The following is a 25,407-nucleotide window of genomic DNA, read 5'->3' as shown; positions in this document are numbered from 1 at the left end:
CTAACTGCGGACACGGCATTCACTCATTGAAACGTGTCAAGGATAGGGGATAACGTTGGAGCACGGAGTGGAGCCCGAGACATTGGTCAACTCGAATACCCCCAAATGATGGACAGCATGATCCGCTTTATGCGAGGGGATACAGTAGATACAGTATGTACTACTACTCTGTCATGGAGATCTTATGGCAGCACGGTGACTCACAAACCTTCCCCGCATTTTACCCCACACTCTTCTTTCGCCACATTTATAACACCGCAGCACCTTCCTCCCCTCTCCCCTTTACTCAAGTAGCGTCCTTGTCCTCGCCATCACTCACCTTGCCCTCTATTCCCCCTCATCAACCCGCATACAACCTTTTAGAGCCAGAGCACAGAGTGCATGTCTCACACGCCTACCTCTTCCGCCCCATCGGGTAATGCAACTGCTCAACAAGAAAAGAAACCCATCCTCACCGGTGTGAGAATCAAGCAGCGTAAAGGACAAGCCAAAGCTGCCTCAAAGTTTGAACCAGAGAGTGGGTTCTTTCACCCCTTTATCATATGCCATTCCATGTGAATTCGATACTGATAGGAAAAGGTTTCCGTGACGCCTTACTACTTCATCTTTCTCTTTTACCCACCCCTATCACGGTCGATTCGCTAGTCGCCAAGCTCGTTCAAGCAGGTGCCACACTTGAATTCCTTCGTTACTATGAACAACTTTTCGAAGTTCTCTTCCTCGGTGGTTTGCTCCAACCGGGAGGATCTTACCTCGATGATAAACGTTCTCCCGTATACATTGTTAAAGAAGGGGAACGTGAAGGGCCGATGATTGTCGAAACTTTAAAACGTGTCATACAACGATACAAATATCTTCAAAAACCTCTTGAAGAGAATTTCTTACCTAGTATTTTGGGTTATATCCATAGATGGTCCCCTGAAGCTAGAACGAAATTAGCAGAAGCGTTGGCGCTCATCATTGTGGATCTTCAGATTTCACCCCGTTGTTTGAGTAGTCTGGTCAAGGATCATGTGGTCAAGGATAATATCGCACTTGACTTTCTCACTTCGTTCTTCAAGACTTTCCTCTCTAAACAGAACGTCGACGTACTAGGCTCGACTCTTCGTAAATCAGGATTGAAGGATATTGCCTTAGTTTTCCCAATCCAGATCAGAGATAAACGACATCTTGCGGAACATTTCAGTAAGGAGGGTTTGGAAAAGATCAATGAGTGGTATGCCAAGGTTGCCCTCGGTGAGTCGGAGAAAGAGACGGTTGCAAATGTGTCGAGGATGGTCAATGAGGAGGAGACATCAGAACAGGTGAGTCAATCTGGCCTCTGCTTCCTTTAGCTCACTTCCCTGTCTTAACATCCACTTCACTCGGTGGACCAAGTCGTGTGGAGCTCGGGAATGTCTATCGCAGCTAATTTATCAGATGATTGAAACTTTGAAAACTCAACAGGCCGAAGCCCCGGTGACAGACGCCGATCTTGTAGAATGGATCTGGCACGGTCTCATGCGAGCTTTGGATCTCTCCGGAGCCCGTGCAGATCAGAGTGATTCGATGGTGGTTCATCATATCACGGTGAGTTTAACATCCTCACATCGACCCTGCTGCCTCTGATTGAGACCTTTTCCATCCTGGCCTTTCTTTCTTTGCCTTTTCTATTCAATAGTTCTCCTCCAAGGGTTGCTTCGCCGCCCTGACCAGGTGAAAACAGATTCGCAAATTGGGATTCACGAGAGAAGACCCCAGCTCCCTGCTGACCACAGACTTACGCTCCAGTCCTCGAAGCCTTCTGTAACGGCGCACGAGCCGAAGTGAACTTGATCAATGCCGTGCAGGTATACTGCTACACCGACACTCGCGTTATCAAAGCTTTCCCTCAGATTTTGAAAGTGCTCTACAATGCCGATTGCATCTCCGATCAGGCCATTTTATACTGGCATAGTAAAGGTGCAAAGCCCCAAGGGAAACAACACTTTATCAAAGTTACCGAACCGTTGGTCAAGGTAGGTCATACGTTTTCCTTTCGTTTCTTTCAACCTTTTCTCTCCTCTGCCTTGTTCTATTTTTATAAGCCCAATATGAACTATTTGTTCCACTTCACATTAGCTCCTGTCTGTCAGAGATTTTCCCCCTTCGCATATGCCTCGTTCGATTTTGTGCGTTGTTTGGTCAATTGACTAATATCAGTTCCTCGAAGCACAAGAATCAGAAGAAGAGTGAAATGTAATGTAGCCATGTTTATTCTCACTATGCATTCTTCATGTGTTTATTCCTAAAGCTTTGATGAATGCTTGTTTCACTTCACCCAGATTAGAACCTATGAAAACTATCTTCCCGGTGATTTTTCCATCCCCATCTCCATCTCCCTGTCCCTGACCGTGTCCATCCATACCTCCCTGTTTATGCCCATCTCCCGGTGCATCTTCCATACCTCCGTCATCTTCAAGTGACAAGGAATCTTCCTCAACAAGAGTGTTCGATGTGATAAGTTTCAACTCGAACAAATCCGTAACACCTTGTAAAACGTATTCTCCCTCTTGACAAACTACCAACCCCTTTGTACGTAATACCTCTGGGGAAGAATCGTATCCTGAAAGTTTATTGGTCCATAGTAAATCTTCAAGAAAGATATTGAGTGTTTTCATCTGGTCGAGGGAAAGAGAAGGGATAGGGATTGAAATGGTTGATATTCCTTTATGTATCGAATGATCATGTTGATGAGTTGTTTCTTCCTCTTTTCTCCCTCTTTCATTTTCTTGTCCATTTCCATTTTTATCTTCTTCCCTTCGTCCTTTTCGATGTTCATGTTCATGTTCATATTCATGTTCTCCCCTTGGTCCTTTCCGATATTCATGCCCGTGTTCATGGTCACAACCTTCCTCTTTACATAACCCCATTCCACAGACGTGATCATAATTATCATCAAGAACTGGACGTATCCCATTTGAATAACCCCTCAAATTGAATATCTCCTCAAGATCAACTTCCGACCTAACCGTTTTGGAGATTTTCAAAGTGGGATTTAAATGTTGAATTGTTGTTTTTACATTTTCGACGATGGGTGAGGGGACGAGGTCTGTTTTGTTCAATAGAATCAGATCGGCACATGCTATTTGTCTGAAGTTAGTCATTCATTCGCTGGGGATTGGTCATTTATTCGTTTGGGATTGGTGATCTATTCGTTTGGGATTGGTGATCTGTTCGTTTGGGATTGGTGATCTATTCGTTTGGGATTAATGATCTTATGGTCGTTTAAGAGTAGATGGTTGATACAGAGTAGATATGGTGATGAGGAAGTAGAATATGATTAGAGAGAAGGAAACAGAAAACATACTTTTGACATTCTCCTTCTGATGAACGTTTTAATTGCTATTTTGTCAACATCAACTTGTCGATCATTACTATTGTCCAAGAATGATCAAATGTCTCCAAATCGATAACACGAGCGTCCTTCAAAAGATAACGGAAAAATCCAGATTTATCAGACAACAGAAGGGTTTGTGATCCGAAATGAAAAAAATGTTATCGATTGATATCGACATTGGAGGATACAGGGGAAAGATTGATAATCAGATGACCAATTGTATCTTGAAAGAATAATGAAACAAAGTGAAGGGAATTTCACAAAGGAAAGAACAGAGACAATACTCACATTGGTGACATTCCTACAATCAACCACACAAACAACACCATCTAAAATCAAATCACCCATCTCTTCATTCTCCCAGAACCGTCTAGCAATAGGGCCAGGATCTGCCAATCCTGTTAATTCCACTAAAACTCGATCTATACCACCAGGAAGTGAAGCTACCATTTCTTCAATAGCGGCTATTCCCATATCTTTCACTGAACAACATAAACAGCCGTTTGGTAATGAGAGGAAAGAAGAGATTTGGGTTTGAGAAGTGGGATCGTTGAGTGTTAAACTCTTTTCTGTCCGTCAATGATCTTCCTCCGGATGTCAGTTGTAGAGGTGCCGAGAGAACTTCCTTCAATATATTGATACGCGTTTTTGGTGATCAGAGTTGTGTAATGAGATTGACCAGCGGGAAGGAAGAGGGGAGAAGGGCCGGGGATAAGGAGGGGGGCGGAGGGGAGACAGATGGTGAGGTTGAATGGTAGTAAGGCAATCTCATGATGTCCAAAAGAAAAGGCGACTCACGTTCTATATCTGTAGAATCACCAAAATCTGTTGATTAGAGGTGGTCCTTTTCACTCGTAATTCAATGACTTGTTCTCCTATCTGGCCGACCTTCCAGATCCTACCATGTCTCCAATATCCTCACTATCATTCCGGCTTCATGAAGTAGTCTTCGTAGCAGCACGATCAGGCAGATCTCCACACGGAGGTATCGGGAATCAAAGGTGAAGTCAGTTTGAAAGACTGACCATTCATACACACCGCTATTCTATACCCATGATCCGCCATTAATATATACCTCCTCATCAGCTCTTCTTTTCCTCCTATTTCTAGAATTGTTCCAAACTCACTGTAGCAAAGTCGACTTGCCCGCTCCTAAATACCCTGTGAGGAGAGTCAACGGGACTTTTGGTCTATCCAACCTTCTGGTCGAAGGTCCAGCCTCCGTTTCCCTCTCTACAGGTAACAGACTAAAAGTCAGCTCTGCCATCTCCACAAACTCAAGATGGCTCACTCTGGTATTGCATCCCTCACGTCCATTGTACTCTCTACTCTAACTCCGAAGATGGAAAGTGGTTGTTGTGATAAAGTTTGCTCAATTGCTGATTAGTGGGACAAGATAGTACGGTGCCTTGCTAAAACCCCGTCAATTATTTCTCCGGTTCTCCGCAGGTCCGCCACTTTTCCGTCTTGTTTCTTCACCCTCCACATGTACGAGCACAGTAGTACTTACACCACTTTGTTGACCGCAGCGCAGCAGGCAGTAGATATACCATACGCAGCAGCTGACCATGCTTTCCTGTCATTTATCCGTCCCAGTCACTAACATTCTCATTGCTCATCCCCCCAAGTTCAATCCATCACACGGTTTACCACCAGCGCCCGGTGCTCATCAATTTCGACCGTTCGGTCACTAGCTACTAGAGTGGCAAGTCCTCGACGACCCATCTTTTATCATCTTACAATATCGCTCCAAGGGGTCAAAAGAGGAACCGGGCGTATAAAACCCAGAAAGAGAACACCAAATAGGAACATTTCATATCTAGTCTATCGAATGACACTCTTACATTCCATACCATGGTTCAAATTCCTACTCGGCCTTTCATTCGACATTTATCACTTCTCTTCATCCTCTCCGTCGGCTTCTTGACCCTTTATCAATTATCACCTCCTCTTCCTTTCCTCTCCCTCCGATCTTCCGAACATCTTCAGAAAGACAATTATCTCGAAAGCGTCGTTCGTGATGCCCATCGAATACTCTCCCATAAGGCTGATCAATTCGACGTCGTATCTGCTCAAGACGTATTAGGTTTATCGCTCGGTAACACAACATACGAAGGTTATCTTTCCGATCTGACTACTACATATTACGATTTCTTCGCTCCTACCAACTCTGCCCTTATAGAGATTACCTTACTCCGAAATGTTCTGGATCATTTGTCTCTCTTATCAATGGGGAAATCCCAACAATTACCGAAATACATCTACACTACAGATTCTCGACCTCCTGCTGAAATACCATCGCAGTTCAAAACTTGGATCGACCAGAACCCGGGTTGGTTGTCAATGTACGTATCAGACGATGAGATCGAACGATGGCTACAGCGAACCTTCACCAGAGGAGAAAATGTCGTCGAAGAGATTTTATCATTGAAAGACGATTTGGGCGTTGTCAAAGCGGATTTATTTAGATATCTCGTTTTACTCTTGAATGGAGGAGTTTATACAGATACGGATACAGCTTGTATTAAACCCATTGAAGAATGGACTAGAGAATACGATATTGCCGTCGTTGATCCCCTGGTTGCGGCTCTACCTACTCTGGCTAGATTAGCTCAACCGAAAGTGGAAGAACATGAGGATGAGGATATGGATGAGGACGAAGAACCCGCTTTGGTGATAGCTTTGGAGAATGATGTACTGTATGATGGTGGGGATTGGAGACAACAAACATTCGCGAGGGGTTTACAAATTGTTCAATGGACTTTATTAGCGAAACCAAACCATCCCGTTATGCTCGACGTTCTCGGTCGAGGGTTGAGGAAGGCAAGAAAGAGTAGGTTGGAGGGAATATCGCAACGGTCAGAAAATATCGTAAGTGACTTGTATCTTCTGACGCGACTCTCGTGCTTCATGCTCATGTACGTACAGCTTGATTGGACAGGTCCTGGGGTATTGTAAGTCATCAACTCCTCATGATACATTTCCGAGCTGACAAGGAAGTACCGATGCTGTCCTTCGATATCTTCTAGTCCGGTATGGTGTTCTTCCTCAACAAATATCAGGTATAACTCGTCCTCTGAGGATAGGAGATGTTGTGTGGGTTATTGTTAATTTATCTCTTGCGCCTTTTCTCTACTTCCCGTCGGACCTATTCTGGCCTGTACCACTGCTCCACCTTCACTCCCATTCATCTCCCTTTTTGCTGACCTCCTCATTCGTCCTCACCATTGATCACCCGATGATGTACCATAGCTGATTACAGCATCATGCCATTGCACAGCTTTCGAGCCGACGCTTCAGAAGGTGATCAAGGTCCATTTCGTGTAGTCTGGCACGGGTAAGTCCCCCAACCATCTCCTTTCCCCTAAAACTGACTCATTCCAGATTCTTCGGTCGATGGAAAAGTACAAATAGCAAGTAATCTTGTCGTAGAGTGATTGTTTGGCTGTTTTTGTATCTACTCCTCATCACTTCCATGGTACCCTCTACTTGTATTATAGATGCATACATATACGCATGTTGTCTTGTGACCTTTGCGAGGTTGGAGTTGTGGAGCCCCACTTTGAGGAGAACCACACGGACAAAGACATGAGGCCGACTTCTTCCCTTCTCCTTCCGCCAATCAACTCACTCATCTTACCTTACACTTCCATCTCAAACCTATCGTATATACATGTCCGACCCTACAGATGAACCAAATCATTTGACCGATGAAGAAAGGTCGAATAGGAAATCGGAGGTTCCTATCGTGATCGCGCCAATTGTGGAGGGTGTTGAGAGTGGCCATTTCATTGATAGTGGTGACGAGAAAGGAGTCAACGGTATGGGAAACGCGAGTAGTCTCAAGATGAAAAATAACGCAAATGACAAGGAAGGAATCGTCGAAGGTTTAGGACAAGCGAAGGAGCTACAAGGAGGTATGAAGAATGCTATAAGGACTGAAGAGGGTCAAGAAGCAGATGGGAAAGTAAAACCTAAACCTCGTGCGAGGTTGGGTGATGCAGAAATCGTCTATTTATCAGATAGTGAGCCAGAGGATGAAGTATATCATGATGGTGAAGAGGAAGGAGAAGAAGGTGATTGGTTGAAAGGTTATGGGGATGATACAGAGGTGAGTCTCAAACCTTCTATTCAAACAATCCTCTCATCCTCCACATACTCTTCAATTCGTCATCAATGAAAACGCTCAATCTTGAGACGATGGTCCTCCGTATAAATCAATGATGATGAGTCTCCATATACAGCGATAACATCCTCCTGAATAAATGTGAAACCTTGGGAATTGAAAGAACTCCGGGAAAACGGAATTGTAACTGACCACATAGGATCTTCAACTGCAACATCTCCGATTGAAAACCCCCACGCTTCTCTCATTAAATTTGGGAAGGTTTAAACAACTCAAAAGATTGTGTTTGAGACAAAACGAACTGATATCCCCCTTGCCGCCACAGGCTCTGGATGGGTTGGAAGAATTGGAAGAGATTGATTTGTATGATAATCGTTTAGGACCCGTGGTGGAGGATGAAGAATTGAAAGGGTGCAAGAATGTGACGTGAGTGTTTGATTTTCTCTTTCTCGTCTCTCCTCCATTTCTCTCCCATTTGTTTTTACTTTGATTCGACTGTCAATTTATAATTTTGTCTAGTCCTCACACAGATACTTTCTCTTTTGTTTCTACGATTCTTTCGTAATCACGATCTTCCTTCCACATCTCAGAAGTTGTAGCACTCCTTTATCGCAATCCAGCTCACATACCGCCATCCGTAAATCCCTCCCTGGCTATGACACCGTTTCGACGGGCTTTCGTTCCCCTCATAAACTCCAATTTCGCCTCCATCACCGACTAGCGATTGAACTTGAAGAGGCTCAGTGTGATCTTGAAGAGGAGCTGATCATAGCTCCCTCGATTTGAGCTTCAACAACATCCGTCATCCTCCCACATTACCGAGTATGAAACAAGTCAATACTTTGTATCTCGTCCAGAACAAGATATCCCACGTAGAAGAAGGATGTCTAGATTGGGCTGCTGGGAGTTTGAAGAGTTTGGAGTTGGGTGGGAATAGGATACGGGTGAGTCGACATAATTCTATTGATACTTCTTGATCCGGCCCCTCCATTGCTTTTGAAGATAGTCTCTGTATGCCGATGCCAGAAGTACCGGGTGTGGTGGGAGGTCAGATAGATAAATTAGTGTTGAAGCTGTTCGTGGATGCTACAGGACGAAGAAATGTACGGAGGTCTAAGCTGACTTTTAGGCGATCGAGAACCTTGATCAATTAGTACTCCTTGAAGAGTTATGGTTGGGGAAAAATAAGATCCGTATTCTAGAGGTGAACGTTTTTTCCTTTACTCCTTCACAAGCCTTTCTTCGCCATGGTATCTAATCCTCCCTCTCATCATACATACTCGTATTGCACTTCTCGCTGTCTAATTTGCCTTTTAAAGGCCAGGAACGTGAAGAGAGAAAGACGACATTATCACAAGTGGTGGGATTGATCTTGACTGATATCAAGAATCTTACAACATTCACAAACCTCCGTATCCTCTCCCTTCAATCAAATAGGATAACAAAGATACAAGGTCTGGAAAATCTGATATCACTCGAAGAACTGTATTTGTCACATAATGGTATCAAGAAGATTGAAGGTTTAGAGAAGAATGTGAGTGAGATCTTCACGCTCTTCATCTTGCTGTCGAACACGATCAGCGTAGTTCGAAAAATCATTTTGTGAAGTGATTGTTCTCATATGGATATCGTTAGGAGTATAAACTTATGAATGGCGATCGTGGAGATGATGAAGATGTCACTTCGCCGGATCATAGCTAATCAGGAAAGGTAAAGTTGACAACTCTGGACATTGGAAATAATATGGTTGAAGAGATAGAGGGAATTTCTCATCTTGTTCAATTGGAAGAATTCTGGGTGAGTCCATTTTTTGATTGCTCTACTCTTTCTTTCGCGATCACTTCCTTTTCACTTCCAAACCTTCTGCTCCGATTTATGACGCACATTTCCCCTCGTCCCTGGAGATGAAGATTAAAGGCGTGTAGAATTACTCTGCGTGATAGAGTCTAGTACAGCAGTAAATGCAAAGAAAGGAAACATCTTCGAGCAAAAGGACAACCAAGTATGGAGTATGAAAAGGGTGATTGTCATAAGGAGACAAAATAGAAAAATTGGATAGAAGGGAGTCTGATGATTAGGCAAGTAATAACCAAATCCAAAATCTTTCAGCTTTAGAAACTCAACTATCACCACTTCCGAACCTCACAACGGTTTATCTCGAAGGTAATCCTTGTCAAAGCAACGATGTTAATTATAGACGAAAAGTCATTTTAGCTTTACCTCAAGTTCAACAAGTAGATGCTACCTATGTAAAGGTCATGTAGGGAATTGAATTATTTCAATTTTATCATGATCCTGAATTATTCGATCTATAACATTTTCATCTCTTCCCCTTTCCCATCTCTCCATGACATTTTCTTTCTATCTCTTCAACTTACGCTAAAACCTTCATTTCCCCATTTATTTCACACCTCCGACAGTTTTCGAGAGACAACCTCTCTCGTCTGCGACATTTCAACATTTTGACATTTCCTCAGTTGAACAAAGTACATTCAAACTCCTTTAAGTGCCATTCTGAAGCCCAAGCTTGTCTCCATATCATATCACATTCTTATTTCATCTTCCGGCTTGATTCACCATATATGCAGTCACAGAAAGAAACTCGCGATGATAATGGTCCTCTGACCATGTATCGGCCCAACGGGATATACTGTACGGTGTCAATCTACCGGGGGTTTCAAGATGAATGGTGCGTATGAGAGAGAATTTTAGGCAGGAACGGGAGTAAGATCATGTGGAAATGCGCCTCGGACAATATAACAATGTAGAGTGAATATAGGTCTGTCAGTGAAGATGTGAAAGGGGGAAATTGGACCATTTGCATGAATGTACAACGAATGCAGATTCTACAGCTAATTGTTGAGGGCGTGATCCTGTTGTTTCATACTTGCACATAAATCTACACAGCCATTTACCTTCCTCCAGAACTTCTTCGTTCTTCATCCGTCCGTACACTTTTCCCCAGGGACGAAAACCAAAATTGAATCCACAGTCCCACTCACTCCCCAATCTTTCGTCTTTTCACTCCTCCATTCTCTATTCCCACCGAGCCCGGTCTCCCATCTACAGCCATACTTGATTCCCCCTTCTCTTCCACGTTTAAGGTTGGTACTCCAGGCGTAGGCGTTCTATCTAATATCTTCAATGCTTCCCTCACGGCCGAAAGCTCGACTTCGACCCTTCTCTTCTTTGCTTTCGGGGCGATTATCACCTTCTCATTACTAGTGTGCAAGCTGTCAGCCCCACTTTTGCGCCCCGAGGGATTTGTAGCGGACCAATTGGAATGTGAACCGATATCATGGTTTACGAATGCTGATTCTACCTTGGTGGATGATGAGACGTGGGGAATGAGATTGATAGAAGAATGGGACCCGAGGTTGGTAGTTTCGATAGAGGGTAAAGTTGGGTCTAAGAGTGATGAGTTTGATTCGATAGATGTAGGTTGTGTTTCAGGACCGAGACATTTCATACGACCTGCTACTACGTCCGCTAGAAGTGCTAAGTTTGCCGAACTTGCATTTGGGTGTGCCTCATTGTCAGCGTACTATCCTCATCTAACTAAAAGCCCTGGAGCCTAGTTAGTACGTCTCATCAAGGTAACTGCTATGCCAGTAGGTCATTTGCTCCCTGTATTGAGTGTGACATCGTTGAAGAACGTGTAGAGTGCCTAGAACCCAGAAGACGATTGACACACCTTTAGAGTCTTCCAAGCTTCATCACACCTCATCGTATCTCTCTCCAGTGCATTCGTCATCGGCGTAGGGGGCATAGGCATGGCTGAACATTTTGACCCATGTGTCCCGCACAATGCGGGATCACCACAACACAGTAGTTGTGATGGTGCGTCACTAGGATAAGTATCCGAATCCGATCTTGGTGATGACATGTGAGTTCGGCCTTGGTTGGATCTGCTTGGTTTAGGAGTGTTCCAGTTCGAATTTGAGTGAGGAGAGCTGAAAATTGTATTTGAAGACCTCCTACCTGAATTGGGGAATCGTCTACTTGATCGTCGGGGAGCAGAGGTGGAAGGGGAGGACGAGTGAGAATTTAGCAACGATTCGATGGACATGCAATTGCCTGGACAGGTGGGACATGGTTGAATGGATGAGGTGGCTTGGAACAAGTGCGAACAGAATTCTCGGCCTGAAATCAGTGTCTTGTACCATCAGAAAATGTTGTGTCGAGAAGGAAAGAAATGTGACTTTCGGAGATGATACGCGTTGGGTAGAGACAGAACGGGATGGTAACGAGAATGAAAATTCTGACACGGTAGGTATGAATGATGGGGAAAAGATAAGCCAAAGAAGTACGTACCAAAAGAATCGTTTTTACAAGCTTCGCAATTCGAAGGATCCCCAGTACATACAGCCTCTTTCACTACCACCGGCTCTAGAGCCCATACAGTCGTCTTCGGTCCATTTCGCGTTTTCAGTCGTAATTTCATCGCCCCATTTCTATCCATTTCAGCGGATAACACCGGTGTACTGTCCGTCACATGGTGTATTTGACTTTGTGGCGTTTGCTTCTGAGTCGCGTGAGTTATATGATGATGTACGGATTGCGTTGTTTCTTCCGGAGCACAAACACATCCTCCAAGAGCATTACAAATATCACATTCCGTGTCAATATTCGGTTTCGTTTCTATCTCTTGCACATCGACACAAAGACAATCTTCTGGTGATCGACAAAACCCACATGGTGTCCCGATTTGTGGTGGAGATTCGGTATTTGAATGACTATGATTGGACAATAGACTAGGTGGAGATGTCGAAGTTCTGGAACCGAATAATACTCCAGATGACGTATTCGTAGTCGTCGTCGGTTGCTGACATGGACAATCAGGATCGGGATCGGGACAAATAGGACATGTTAAAATTTCTCTTCTAATTTCTCTCGGAGTTCCCCTTTCGACATTCGGAGAGACAACATGGTTTTGTATGGATAAAGAAAGCGGTTCTATACGAGGCAGATCAACAGTATTTGACATTCGACCACTGTCGATCCCGGATCGTAATGTGTCAACTTCTTCCCTAAGAGCATTGATGATACCTTGCAACATCAACTTTTCGTTTAACCAATTTTCTTGCGAAGAATTCTGGGCATCAAGAGCGGCTCGAAGAGTATGAGTCTCCTTTTTCAATCGCTCATTGTCGGCTTTGAGAGCACGAGCGACTTCTTGTAATCGGACATTGGAATGGATCTCATCGGCTTCGTACTGTCTTAATCGTTCTTCTAATGTGGATATGTAATCCGTTTTTCGTGCTCTGTGGGCTCGTTGAGACAGACGGTTTTGGGATTGACGTTTCTACATACGTCAGTTCTTTGATTCTTCTATGACTGCTTTTGTTCCCATGGGTGACAGAAACAACTTTGGTTCACTTCCTGAACATCGTGTACAGCTAGACATATGCAAGAGGGACATGGTACTGATCTCATGGGTTGGATGCTCGGAATGCCTGAAAGTATGAAGTATGGAATGGGGATTTCACGTGGTATGTACCGACAAAAAGAAGAAAGAACCCACGTCATCCGGTTCGACCGAGCTGACCTTTCTACCAGGTTTAGCACGTTCCGGCAGAACCCATTCCTTGCTGGGTTTCGCATAGACCGTCCCATTCGAACTTGAAGTATCTTTCGTCGTTACTTGACTTGTGATGCTGTTCGTCTTGGCCGGTGGCGGCGGTCGTTTGACGGAAACGGGCGTGTTATTCGTCAATGTTCCACGTCGGGCCAATGGGATCTTTGAAGTAGACTGAGTAGGTGGGTTGGAAGCGAGGACAGACATCATAGACTCTTCCACTCTTGCCGCTTCATGGGAAGTAAGATGACAGGACGATGATGGTTTGCGATACTGGCACCAGGAAGACGGTGTGTCTTGGCGATGAGACGAGTCAACTCGAACAAGTTTCCCCTCATAGGCATGCTAGTGATCTCGCAAGCCTATGTAGTTGCCTATTGAGTTTATCTGATTAGGAGATTAATATCGGCCGAAGGTTCATGCCCCACACATATCAGATCATTAGATCAGCTCCAACGTATTGAGGGGTCGGCCGGATGTTGGCGTGATTCCGTTATTTGATTCCCCAAGCTGAGGCGGCAAGGCGGAAGAACCGCGAGGAGAAAGCGAAAACCGAATTTTACCACTTCCGACCAAAAAGAAAGAAGGAAAACTTTTGCTCAGGCCTCGTGCTGTCACTTCGCTAATCTGATATGAGATTTTCGGCCGGTGGCTTTGGAGATCCTTACTTCATATGTGTGAACCGAGCTAAGGGTGGAGGAGGAGAAGAGGAGAAGCGAGTGCATAACGGATTTTCTGATCATCTGGCCTGTCGGTGAATCGGACCAAGACGGACCATGAGTTTTCAGGGCTGTTTTTTGCAAATGTCCCTTCGGTTGTTCTGCCCTTTAGAGTGAGGAGGATACTTCTCTATCTGATAAGTAAACCATTGCGCTATTATTCCCCCTTCTTTCTTCACTTGAGCCTTTTTAACCATCAATACTTTCTCCATCTCACCTCTTTTACATCTCTATAGAGTGAGAGAGTGTATTCAAGATGGCCAGAGATTTGTTCAACGTTCCAATCTTCTTCATCGTCTTTCGTGAGTAATTTATCCACTTCTTGTCTCCATTCGCGGGAATATTCCGGATGGCTGGTCCGAAAACATGAGGACATGATTTTACCACTTGTCCCCTTCAAATTGATGATGAAAACGCCATCTTCAATAGAGTCTCATGCAGATGATAAGAAACAAATAGTTGTGCAGTAAAATATGCAGGACTGACAACTTCAGGAGAGACGATCGAAGCAGGTATCATCGTCTCGGTCTTACTTTCCTTCGTCGAACAGCTCATGTTGACTGGTCGACTATCTTATAAACCCGTATCATCAAATGAACATGTCGGTCATCATTCCCCACCTCAGACTCCAGGGTTCGAGGACAGCAAAGATCACAAGACTTTACCTCAGGAAAATGAGATGGATGCGAGTTCGAGTATCGATGATGAGGCCAGAGTTAAGGGTATCGTACGTCGGATGAGAATTCAAATTTGGGCTGGAGTATTGGTTGGGTTCTTCATCGCTCTTGCCATTGGAGCGGCATTCATTGCGGTGGTACGTCATCTCTTCTCTGATCACTCCTGCTTTGTCTATCAGAACCCGACATTTGCTCATCTTTGTTGTGTCACCGTCTTTCCCTCTCTCATCATCACCGTTATCCCGCCATCCCTCTACGCCCCGCGATCACCGCAACTTTCTCTCTCTTTTATAGCTTATCCGACTCATCTCCCACATTTCTAGTCTCTCCAATTTCATATATCTTCGAACGCCAATTTATCTCTCCAAATGGTGGTAAAAAGTAGAAATACTGACATGCTCAGTTTTACACTCAAGTCCGCGACCTGTGGGCCAACACTGAACAAATCTGGGAAGGTGTATTCTCCATCATTGCTGCCATTATCATCTTCGTCATGGGTCTCGCTTTCCTCCGTATGGATCGTTCGCGTATCAAATGGCGTTACAAGCTTGCCGCAGCTTTCGACAAATCCCAAGCCAAAGCTTTGGGGTCCTTGAACGAGGAAGACAGAAACGAGGGGAGAGGGGGTAAATGGGCTTTGTTCTTATTACCTTTGATCACTGTCATGCGTGAAGGTTTGGAAGCTATCGTCTTTGTCGGTGGAGTGAGTTGAGCTACTTCTCCCTCCGACAATCTTATTTACCTCTTCTCTCCTTCTGTTCTTATAGGTGTATACACTTCGCCCAGATGATGCTCACCCTCTCCACTTTTGACTCGCCTCTTCCTCCTCGCCTCATCTCAACTCCCCATAGTCTCCTCGCTCACGTTGACTGCACGAGTCCTCTGGTCATCAACAAGGGACAGAAACTGACCTCAGGTATCTCTCAACGTCACCGCAGCATCTATCCCCATCGCCGTCATCGTCGGTCTCATAGCTGGCATCGTCGTCGCTTACATCATCTACCGCACTGGATCCACAACCACCCTTCACTGGTTCCTCATCGGTTCCACCACTTTCATTTTCCTCATTGGTGCTGGTCTCGCTTCCAAAGGTGTGGGATATTTCCAGTATTACGTCTTTGCGAAAGGTGTTGGTGGTGATGTGGCCGAGACGGGCGATGGACCTGGTTCTTTCCAGGTGAAAGGGAATGTTTGGCATTTGACGTACGGGAATCCCGAGGTGAGTAATACCTTGCATCACTCAACTCCTGTGGAGTATTCACACATCAATATCCATGTGTGCGGTGACTGACGGCTAATGTTCAGACTGGAAGTCCTACGACAAACGGTGGTTGGCAGATCTTTAACGCCATCTTTGGTGAGTCTCACGTGTTCTCACTCTCTTCCCTCTTCTCTCTACAAAGTCGTCTCTATGCCTTCTCAAAATGACAAAAGTCATCAGAGTTTCGGGGGATGAGAAACACTCACTGACCAAATAGGCTGGAACAACACCGCCACCCTCGGTTCCATCCTCACCTACGTGTTCTTCTGGATCGCAGTCATCGCCGTTCTCATCTTTATGAAATGGCAAGAAGGTCGTGTCAGTTTCTTCGGCAAACGATCTCAGGCCGCTCATAGGATGGAAGCTGCCCGTGTGGCGAGGAACGAACGTCTGGCTCAACACACTCATGTGGCTGAGTCGTCATGAGTCACTTAACCTACCCGTATCATTTTTGGGTAGAGGTGGTCGTCCTTTTCTCTTTAGTGTTTGAGATAGGATCGGAGTGAGAGTGATATGTCATGAGTGACATCATTGGCAATCAAAATCGTGAATGGCTAGATATGAAGGTGTTTAGGGGATAGGTGAATAATTCAAAGGGTGTTGATAGAATTTTGGATGAATCTTGTCGCCGAGTTGACGGACTCATTCGCATTCACTGTCCTACGATCTTGATCCTAACTTACCTGTCATTGATGATCTTGCAGTGCTCCATGCTCCGTGGCCCCATGGGTCACACTCCGCATTGCGCATCTCCATGCTTTACGCCTCAACGCCATCCCGCCAGCTAATCCCACATCCTAGACGATCTCAATCACCGTTACTCCTTCACCCGCACCCGCACCCCACATCCGTCGACTCTTGGGACTCCATACCTTTCTAATTTCATTGTCCCACACCACTCCGATCTCTCAAATCTTTGATCATCCCATGCGACGATAAACACTCGGTACTCTCGGAATTTAACCCAAAGACGAAAGACCGGGAATTTCAAACATTTCATCTTCCACATGTTCAACACACAATCCTCATCTGTCAAAAGAAGTCATGGCCCCCACCCTGTAGCATCCTTTTGTGAATACTCTTCCACACTTCTCCTGCGTATTCTGCCTCCTCCACAATACATTTGACCGCAGCCTTCCACACGATTTCTCGTCCCTTGTCCGACCAAGTTCCATTCTTCGCTACCCCTGACCCGTCGAGAAGACTCAATGAACCCAACCTGAAATATCTCGACCGACGGTGAAGAAGATACCACATCAATCCCGCCCGTTCATGTTTACAGCCATATGATTTCTACACGTCAGTCCGTCCAAGTTTGCATGCCACGCGGTATCGCTCACCATGACTTGTGATGACAGATATCCCCACTCTTGGTTGTCCAACCCAAGCATGCAGACAACTTTCTCCAACAGCTGTCAATCAGAATCTCTGTCTAGCTTCCTATAAAGAAAGATATACGTACAGTCCTGACCTTCGAAGACATGGGGCAGTCGTAAACCGTGACATGCTTCGTCGACATTTGGCATGAGAAAAAAACCGGATTCGCTTCGAAACGAAACCATCCCACGACTATTTCCAGAAAACCAAAATCCTCCCTCTTGGAAACCTCAAACCTAACTTCGGTATCCGATCCTTGATCCACATTGACGCAGTCGGGGAGAATTTCCAGCTCCTTCGGAGCTCGCATCCTTTCGACACTCAGAAGACATCTAAGAAGAGGATATGTGATGCGCTGCACTCTTTCTAGTCGGTCCAACGGATAGAGCGGCACGCTGGTCCCTATGACTACAGAGCGAACATGGGCATTCTGTGAGGTGAGGATTTTTCGAAGCCGGTCATCGATGATGTTCACTTCATCCTCCTTCCTTGGAGGAAGCCAGCGAAGCCAACCTCCCACCCTACCTTGCACACGAATCCACGCCGCTCGCCACGCATCGTCGAGATTGTGGGAACATAAGACTCGGACATCTTCCAAGACTTTGGTCTCCCACTCCACCTGTCTCTTCGTGTCGCTCATACGCTGAATCGAAGTGTATCTTATCTTTAGCTCTTGGTCGAGCCATGTCTAAAGTCAGTTTCACCTTCGAGAGTCAACGACCGCTTACTGGCAGTTCCTGATTCTGTGTCACGGTAGCAGAGCTCATGGTGAGCGTCGTATTGAGAAGTTTGGGTGAAAGTATCGAATAAAGAAAGGCGACGCAGAAAGTAAGTAACAAGTAACGATGAATCAATATCCAGATTCTCTTCTCTTCGCGAACATACACCGGCCGTCGATCCCGAATAACGAAATTCAAGTGAGACATGGAAATTCATTCATTATGCAATAGATTAATCATCCGTCCGAATAATGGGATCCGAGGTGAGACGATGAAACGATTTGGAGGAAGAACAGGAGTAGGCCTACAATATATTGGCATACCCAATACCTAGTACGAATCACAAGGAGAAAAGCGGAAGAGGAATAAAACGTTTCAACCCCTGTCGATCTGTATATATCCACCTCTTTCACGCATCATCCATCATCCACACAGCGAGTTCAACTTAGATCAGGGTAAACATCGAAAGGTTCAAGATCGATCTGACCTATCAAGTCATCAATCTCATAATACCATGACCCCATCGGCCATCGACCTTTCGAACCACCGGATGACCCTCATAACGGCCAGTGGTCGCGAGTCTGGCGAACGGAGATGAGAATCACAAGAGAGATCATCCCATCTATTTGAAACCACCCAATCAAAGAATCTCACTAATGTCAGATGTCACAGATTGAGACATGGGGGAATCCTACAAAATCAAAGGGGATTGAAACCTTTGCTGATCAAACGTGGGCGTTTCTTAAATCCCCCACATTCCCACCAATCTCAAACTGATCTTCCCGCTAACCCGCTAACACGCCAACACCGCAAGCCACATGACTGACGTTGACGATTCGAAAGAGGGACTGACCCTGTTTTGGATTCTTGGAGTTTGAGTTGATGTAAATAGCCTGTGAAGTGTATTGGTTCGTTCTTAAGATCACGGAGACAAGTAGTCAACTTTGACATCATCCAAGTATTTTTTTGATCTCTGTTAGATTCGGTACATTGCCAGAATACGAAGATACGAAGGACACAACGACACGAAAGACACAAGGACACAAGACGACAAGAAGAAGAGATAAACTCAAGGCTTGAAGTATAAACCTTACGACCAAATCAAGTCGTACTCGAGCAAGATCCAACAGCTCACAATCCATCCTCTACTGAAAAAGGGTCGGTCGGTAGACAGGTATCAGTCGATAGTGATTTTAGGGAGAAAGGAAACATGGGAAGTTGTATTTCTAAACCGTCAGTCTTTCTATTCCTTTTCTCATGTCTATTCTTCTCTTCCTTTTTCTTTTCAATCCTCTCTTGACCCAGTTCCTCATATCATCATATCATCGTATCATCATGCAATCAACCAACCCAACTCATCTCTCATTCCCAGGTAACAGCCCGCCATCCCAGAAAAGACCTTAAACATCATTGCATCATCTTTCCAATCCCTTCCAAGTAAAACATAAAGTAATACACCAATCATCAAAGCAGTGTTGAAAATTATATTTCCCAAAAGAAGTACTACACCAATCATCAAAGAAGTGTTGAAAATTATATTTCTCAAGAAGTACTACACCAATCATCAAAGAAGTGTTGGAAATTATATTTCTGTAAAAGAAGTAACACACCAATCATCAAAGAAGTGTTGGAAATTATATTTCCGTAACGTAAAAGAAGCAAAGAATTCAAAACTGATATAAACAGTAAAGAACATCCTGTCATTTCTTGGCCAGGAGGTCGTCCTAATACACCTCAATATTCAATCCGATCATACCCCCATACTTCTTTTCAATCAAGGTCATCTCAACCACAATATATCCAATCGGCTCAAGTACCTTGGGGAGCACAGAACCGTACTCAATGGAATGGACAAGGTAGGGGTTGAGGTTGAGGTTGATGAGTGTGTTTGAACATGGATATTTGGATGGTTCGGGGAAAGAGAAGATTGTGGCGTGATAAGCGAGTTCGAGTTTGAATTTGTAGATGAGGTTTGGGGAAGGGGAGAAAATGGGAGGTTGATCCGATATGAGGTTTGGCATTTGAGAAAGTGGGATGGAAAAGTCTTATGAAGACAACTTTTCTGGGGCGTGAATCGGGAGGAGAAGAGGTTTGGAGCTGGATTTCCGAATCACTTGATATATTCACATGACTTCTTTCGACGATCAACACAATTATCATACATCTACTTGAAATCCTTCTTCTCAATCAACAGACATCGTCTACTCGAATCCATACCCTCTCCCCATCGCGTTGTTCAAATGCCTGCTGTACCTACTCTGTATCGACAACGCCAGGAGCGCAATGACTCCAAACCAACCATCAGACACATCATCATGTATCTTAATATCATATGTACTTTCGCAGGCGAAAGCAGATAAGTCGTAAATAGGCTCATAAATGTATTCAGTACGACACATGGACTGTATGAAAAAGAAAAAAACAAAGACATCTATTCGTTTCACATGCATTATCTTAATCTCATCCTTCTCAACTGAACTGCATCTAACAAGCCTCATCTTCCATTGTCTAAACTAGAAAGATTTCCCCAGAATGTACGTTAAAACAGTCGATCCCTCCTGACACCCTCGTTTTACCTCATCGTATCTTCGTACGTCTATCTGACAGGCACGAGTCACCCCATCGACATCACTTCCTTCACCCATTCCCTCTTCTGATCCCAGATAAGATCTTCCTCTTTGTCGTATTCCCAGCCGGAGGACTGACCCCTCTGACTATACCCGGATTCATACTCGCCACAGCACCTCCTAATCCCACTATGGAACCACCTGTTGAATCCCTCCCTCGTCTAGGATTCAAAGGACTCGGACCGTTTGTCGCTCCAACAACAGACTTGCCCCCTGATCCAAGTCCAGATCCATCATGTGAACCTTGACGAGAAGAACCAATCTTCTTTTTCAATGTATTTTTCGATACTATAGGAGCTGATTGTTGAAGATGAGAAGAAGGACCAGATATGAATGTTTGTGATGGGGAGGAAAAATGAGCAGAAGAAAGTGATGTCATTTGACCGGATTCTAATTGTCGACGAGCTTTTTCATGTTTATTTTGAACTGCTCGAAAGTCTGTAGGTCAGGACTTTGGTTCGTTGGTTTGACAATGTTTCAGTCTTTCATATCATGCTTAAACCGGTATGGTCGGTTGCCGTATGAGAGGATGGAAGACCCGTTGATTGTTTGTGAATTACGATGGAGACGCAGAGAGTTAATATCCGAGCGAAAGAGAATTGCCGAGATGAGACAGGCGGGCGGAAAACGAAATAGTAGGGAGTGAGGAAGAGTGAAGAAGGATCAGGAGAGTATAGGGATGGTAAGATGAAGTAAGAAGAGAGTCGAAAATTAAGACAGAAGCACTGACGAGAAAGTAACTCTATCCATTTGATCTCATCCTTCCCTACTAATTTACTCCTAGTCGTCCCAGCCTGGGAAAACGTTCCTCCAGAAACAGCCTTAGTCTGTGAACTGGTATATCCCGAAGAATACACCACCGATAATCTAGCTCTGAGCGAAACGAACGCGCTGCTTTGGGGGAGGATCATGAGCAGTCCATAGAGACATTTAGGTAGGAAGGGGTATTTGTCAGGTTCAAGTAGTTGTAATCGAAGATCTTCACATCAGCTTTGGGACAATTGAAGACGAGAGAAGCTGACTTGTGAATACGGGTGATTCTATCAACATGACTAATTTGTCGATTTGAACAAGGAGGGGGACGGTAAGTTCTAGGTCGGCACTGGGATTAGCATGGGTTTATCATTACCATTAAGCCATACCGCCATGTGAATGATGGCATGTTTCACTCATTTGAATCGCAGTTACATATGCTCATATGCTTCCCCCTTAAATGTCGCCGATAAGCCGCTTCATCTCCGCCACGTCGACATCTTCGAGATTTTCTCCAAAAAACTTACCGCCGACGAATGTATAAAACCATTGAAGTGACATAGGAGAAAAAGGTTCGAGAAGAGAACAAAGCTTTGATCATGACTTGGAGCACTCACAATATTTGCAATAAATTAGAAGCATGTTCGTACGCCTGTGCGAGGAGACAAAGAGCGAAAACTGCCACGGCGTTATGACACCAAGATCTGTATAACGAGCTGAACAACATTTGTCCGTCCTATGAGTCAACACCTAGACATCTCAACCAGACTTTCAGCTTTGATTCACAGCCAACATCTCTCTTGTGATCATCCACTGATTCACTCCCATTTTACCCATCTCAGGCTTCGTATCTTGGCAGCTTTACTTGTCCATCCTTAGGTCCGGGCATTTCGTCCATCTCACGTTCAGGGGATGGATAATTCAGGACTCCAAAGACTCACCCTCGAATCTAGATTCTTCAACCTCCTTCTGAAATCCGCCAATTCAGGAGAAGTGATCAAAATCATGTTCAACTTCACCACCATCATACTTGCAAAATCCAAATCATCATCTTTTTCCAAAATCTCAGCTATAGTCCTAAATATCCTCTCTGCATTAAGATGCAAACATAATTGTCGTATGATCAAACTTCCTCTAGTCTCCAGTAACCTCCTGTCGGTGGAGAAAAGTTCAAGGACGTTACTCATGAAACTCGTAAAGTATGAATCTTCTGATGAGGCTGATATTTGGGCGAGGAGTTGAAGATCATGTTTGACCACATCGTCTGACGGATCCGAAAGGGTCTTTAGTAAAGCTGGGAAGGTTCCACTGTCTCTTGATAGAATCTGTGGTCAGCGATTTGTCGTACATGACACATAATAATGTTATGGTTTTTGTCCATAGAAAGAGAGTGTCTGCGTTTCATCCGCTTAGGAGTGAAAAGGCTAGAAGACTCACTTTTGTAGGAGCTTTCAGATGAAGCATCAATAACCATTCCAACGCCGCTATCCTCGTTTCCGCATGATCGCTCACAAACTGTAATGTCAAAACGTCAACCGTTTCCCGAACACTAAAAGGATCATAATCCACTATCTCCTCAACAGGCGTCATAGGCGTCCCGACTTGTGCGGTTGTAGAGTGATTGACAGGTGATCCAGGCCTACTTCGACCTCTAATGGGAGGGAACTCTGGGTTGTTCGGTGTGACAGGCTCAGGTATTGGTACAGCTTGCGATGTCTTACTTTTGATGCTTGTGATGGCCGGCCCCGCAGAAGACGGCTGCGATGGACCCGGTCTGGACGCCGGAGACGTTGCCTCGAGGGGATCGTTGATGACTGGCGGCTCGACCCCGTCTTTACGTATCTGAGCGGGAGAAGAGTTGATGGCATTGCTAGCGATGGGAGGGGAGCCTGCCAGGGAAGAGAGGGCGATGGCGGAAGGAAGTGAGATTGATGTTTGCGGATGAGCTACGGTGGAGGCGGTTGGAGGGGACATTTCGGGGACTTGCAAAGGAAGAGTCTGAATGACCCGATAGAGACATCCATTGATTTCATGTGCGGCCAATTTGATAGTCCGACTCGAACGTCAGTCGTAGTAGGACAAAAGCAGCAAAAGGGCTCACTGTTGGGAGGCCAAATTGGGGAAAATGGCAGGAATGATTTTTGGTGTTTGTCTGACCACAACATCTTGGGCAAAGTCAAGAAAGGCCAACAGCCATTCCATTGCTGTTGACTGTATCAACTCATCTGAAAAATCAGACAAATGTGTTGGGGATAGTTGTGAGGGACATACCTTGATAATGTAGATTGGCGATCAAGATATCCACCAAACTTTCGTAATCAATATATATGCCTTCTCCTCTTGCAAGAGGACCAGAGTCATCCCTCCAACCATCCGGGGAGGCGTAAGATTCGTCTGCCTCTCCTCCTTCTCCATCGCCGTCTTCTTCATCTTGATCGTCCAGTATAACCTGATCTGGATCATCGACCGTTTGCAAAGTCCCTTTGCTGCCTCTTTTCCGTAATGACTCTGCTTCTCTTCTCGATCTCTCTTCTTCCGCCGTTCGCTGTACCAGAGCGATTTCCCGAATCTCGCGCAGAAATTCACCAAGGACTGCCTCCGTAGCTAATCGTACGTCCACACTATCGTCTGCGAGGTATTTACTAGACCGTTAGCCAAAATTCTCTTCCCATACACTTACAGTAAACCTTCAAAGAAGTGAGGAAGCCAGGCCACCAGTTCCAGATCCGGTACCGAGTCCAACACCATCAGCCAAGACACCAAATGCATCCTCGTAGCGGGTGAAATGACAAAAATTCTCTCTTCCAACAATGGGATGAACCTTGCCAAGGAGAATGCCCTTTTCTCTTCTTCTGATCTCGCGGGTGATGGCTCGATTCCTCGAGAAGTGAAAGTCTCTGGACTTTGACCTTTTTCTAATGGCGCCACTGAGCTGAGACCCATGGTTGCTTGTAGCTTTGGTGTTTGATACGCTTCATCTTTAGGCGGAGGAAGATTGGGGTTGATATTGACGTTTCCTGGGAATATTGAGACGTAGTTCGGTGCTGATTCAGAGACGATATCTTTCATCAAACGATCCAGTAGTTCGGCCCCACTTTTGACCGATTGTTCGGAATCAGACGCCAGCTGCTGGTCAGCTGCTCGATAAAAGTCATATCTGGTATACGACTTACTTTGCTGAGAGCATCAAAAATCTCGTTGAAGTGCACGAGTATTTCTCCCTTACACACTTTGGCTCTGTCCATGAGTTCGATCAAGCACAAGCAAGGAATGAACACTTACACATTGTACAAGCTCTCGCAGGCGTGATACCGCACTCGGTTTTCAGGATCTTGAAGGCAAACAAGTATAGGAGGTATGATAGTTCCCAGGAATGGGGCGACGTCTTGACCCAATGCTATAGCCACTGCCGCCAGTCCGATGAGTCCTCAGGGGTCAGTGTGCCGTTCGCAACAGTTTGAGAGGATTGCACTGACCTCCATTCCGTGCATGAGTTGCAGAGTGAACAGGCGAGAGCATGTTACATAGCTGTTCGATGATAGCCACCGTCTTGGCCTTATCAGCAGCGATGATCTGCCTGGTATGTGAGTGATTTTAGGGAAGGTGCAGGGAGAACCAACTTTTCGAGGTCATGAGCGGCGGCTTTGCGACGTTCATAGCTGTGAGTCAGTTGAGAAGCTTTCGCTGTGGAGATGTTCTGACATCTTATCATTGAGCCCTGATGTTGTCAGCAATTCAAGGAGATTTTCATGCGAGAGGACTCACCCCGCCATATGGCTTGGTCTGAAGGGTCAGCGGGAGTTGAAGGTAGATTAATCCCTCGGAGATGTCACTCACCCATTTTGACACGGCAGTTGCTTGACTACGAGCTTCCGAGGTGCATGTGCCTGCGTAGCTCCTCTTCCCGTGAAGCTTCGCTAGCTGCGTTCCAGCCGCTAAGGAGTTGAGTCGAGAGGTGTTGTATGAAAGGAGCAGAGCTGCAGAGGAGAGGTGAACCCGATGACATGTTGGTGGTCGATGCTGCATGCTGCCTGGTAGAGGCTCAATTTTCCCACGGTTGTACGAAACCCTCGAGAGCGAAACTGGATAATCACGACGGACCTCGAATTAATCCCGACGGAAATTTGGCCATTTCTCCCATTTCATGTCACAACTGGCCCAAATCCAGTCACAACTCACCCAAATCCCTACACTACTCACCCAAATCCCTAC

At 45.2% G+C, this 25,407-nt stretch overlaps 8 protein-coding genes across 8 annotated transcripts; 4 read left to right on the top strand and 4 right to left on the bottom strand.

The window, feature by feature from the left end:
* Positions 1–381: 381 nt before the first annotated feature.
* TREMEDRAFT_42376 (uncharacterized protein) lies at positions 382–2,214 on the top strand (the record flags this gene model as incomplete). The annotated part of the gene is made up of 5 exons (XM_007000963.1): positions 382–517; positions 580–1,304; positions 1,420–1,569; positions 1,758–1,997; positions 2,182–2,214. The coding sequence occupies 5 exons, from the start codon at positions 382–384 to the stop codon at positions 2,212–2,214; spliced, it is 1,284 nt and encodes a 427-aa protein (XP_007001025.1).
* A 38-nt stretch (positions 2,215–2,252) lies between these two features.
* On the bottom strand, positions 2,253–4,675 carry TREMEDRAFT_59665 (uncharacterized protein; the record flags this gene model as incomplete). Its single annotated transcript, XM_007001710.1, has 7 exons — positions 2,253–3,111; positions 3,329–3,363; positions 3,647–3,927; positions 4,157–4,183; positions 4,384–4,433; positions 4,486–4,605; positions 4,650–4,675. 7 exons carry the CDS (start codon positions 4,673–4,675, stop codon positions 2,253–2,255), a joined length of 1,398 nt encoding a protein of 465 aa, XP_007001772.1.
* Positions 4,676–5,413: 738 nt separating this feature from the next.
* On the top strand, positions 5,414–6,779 carry TREMEDRAFT_16005 (uncharacterized protein; the record flags this gene model as incomplete). Its single annotated transcript, XM_007000356.2, has 5 exons — positions 5,414–6,229; positions 6,287–6,312; positions 6,359–6,454; positions 6,621–6,695; positions 6,743–6,779. Coding segments are annotated over 5 exons (1,050 nt in total), but the record flags the coding sequence as incomplete, so codon positions are not given.
* Positions 6,780–7,277: 498 nt separating this feature from the next.
* On the top strand, positions 7,278–9,748 carry TREMEDRAFT_24836 (uncharacterized protein; the record flags this gene model as incomplete). The annotated part of the gene is made up of 7 exons (XM_007000488.1): positions 7,278–7,469; positions 7,684–7,910; positions 8,257–8,428; positions 8,614–8,688; positions 8,872–9,018; positions 9,195–9,281; positions 9,563–9,748. 7 exons carry the CDS (start codon positions 7,278–7,280, stop codon positions 9,746–9,748), a joined length of 1,086 nt encoding a protein of 361 aa, XP_007000550.1.
* Positions 9,749–10,040: 292 nt separating this feature from the next.
* On the bottom strand, positions 10,041–13,269 carry TREMEDRAFT_59662 (uncharacterized protein; the record flags this gene model as incomplete). The annotated part of the gene is made up of 6 exons (XM_007001709.1): positions 10,041–10,134; positions 10,487–10,705; positions 10,760–11,013; positions 11,179–11,627; positions 11,799–12,789; positions 13,033–13,269. The coding sequence occupies 6 exons, from the start codon at positions 13,267–13,269 to the stop codon at positions 10,041–10,043; spliced, it is 2,244 nt and encodes a 747-aa protein (XP_007001771.1).
* A 709-nt stretch (positions 13,270–13,978) lies between these two features.
* TREMEDRAFT_42374 (uncharacterized protein) lies at positions 13,979–16,355 on the top strand. Its single transcript, XM_007000962.1, has 6 exons — positions 13,979–14,083; positions 14,276–14,595; positions 14,862–15,161; positions 15,375–15,677; positions 15,764–15,815; positions 15,937–16,355. The coding sequence occupies exons 1-6, from the start codon at positions 14,038–14,040 to the stop codon at positions 16,143–16,145; spliced, it is 1,230 nt and encodes a 409-aa protein (XP_007001024.1). The 5' UTR covers positions 13,979–14,037; the 3' UTR covers positions 16,146–16,355.
* Positions 16,356–16,751: 396 nt separating this feature from the next.
* On the bottom strand, positions 16,752–17,863 carry TREMEDRAFT_59660 (uncharacterized protein; the record flags this gene model as incomplete). The annotated part of the gene is made up of 4 exons (XM_007001708.1): positions 16,752–17,012; positions 17,060–17,131; positions 17,182–17,784; positions 17,825–17,863. 4 exons carry the CDS (start codon positions 17,861–17,863, stop codon positions 16,752–16,754), a joined length of 975 nt encoding a protein of 324 aa, XP_007001770.1.
* A 2,589-nt stretch (positions 17,864–20,452) lies between these two features.
* Positions 20,453–24,714, bottom strand: TREMEDRAFT_25835 (uncharacterized protein; the record flags this gene model as incomplete). The annotated part of the gene is made up of 13 exons (XM_007000616.1): positions 20,453–20,880; positions 21,173–21,421; positions 21,465–21,544; positions 21,813–21,931; positions 22,137–22,520; positions 22,633–23,251; positions 23,297–23,399; positions 23,467–23,837; positions 23,876–24,047; positions 24,105–24,321; positions 24,369–24,432; positions 24,478–24,622; positions 24,672–24,714. 13 exons carry the CDS (start codon positions 24,712–24,714, stop codon positions 20,453–20,455), a joined length of 2,994 nt encoding a protein of 997 aa, XP_007000678.1.
* Positions 24,715–25,407: the final 693 nt, after the last annotated feature.

This window comes from Tremella mesenterica (genome assembly GCF_000271645.1).
Source record: "Tremella mesenterica DSM 1558 unplaced genomic scaffold TREMEscaffold_1, whole genome shotgun sequence".
Taxonomy (NCBI): domain Eukaryota; kingdom Fungi; phylum Basidiomycota; class Tremellomycetes; order Tremellales; family Tremellaceae; genus Tremella; species Tremella mesenterica.
This window is presented reverse-complemented; position numbering and strand designations above follow the sequence as displayed.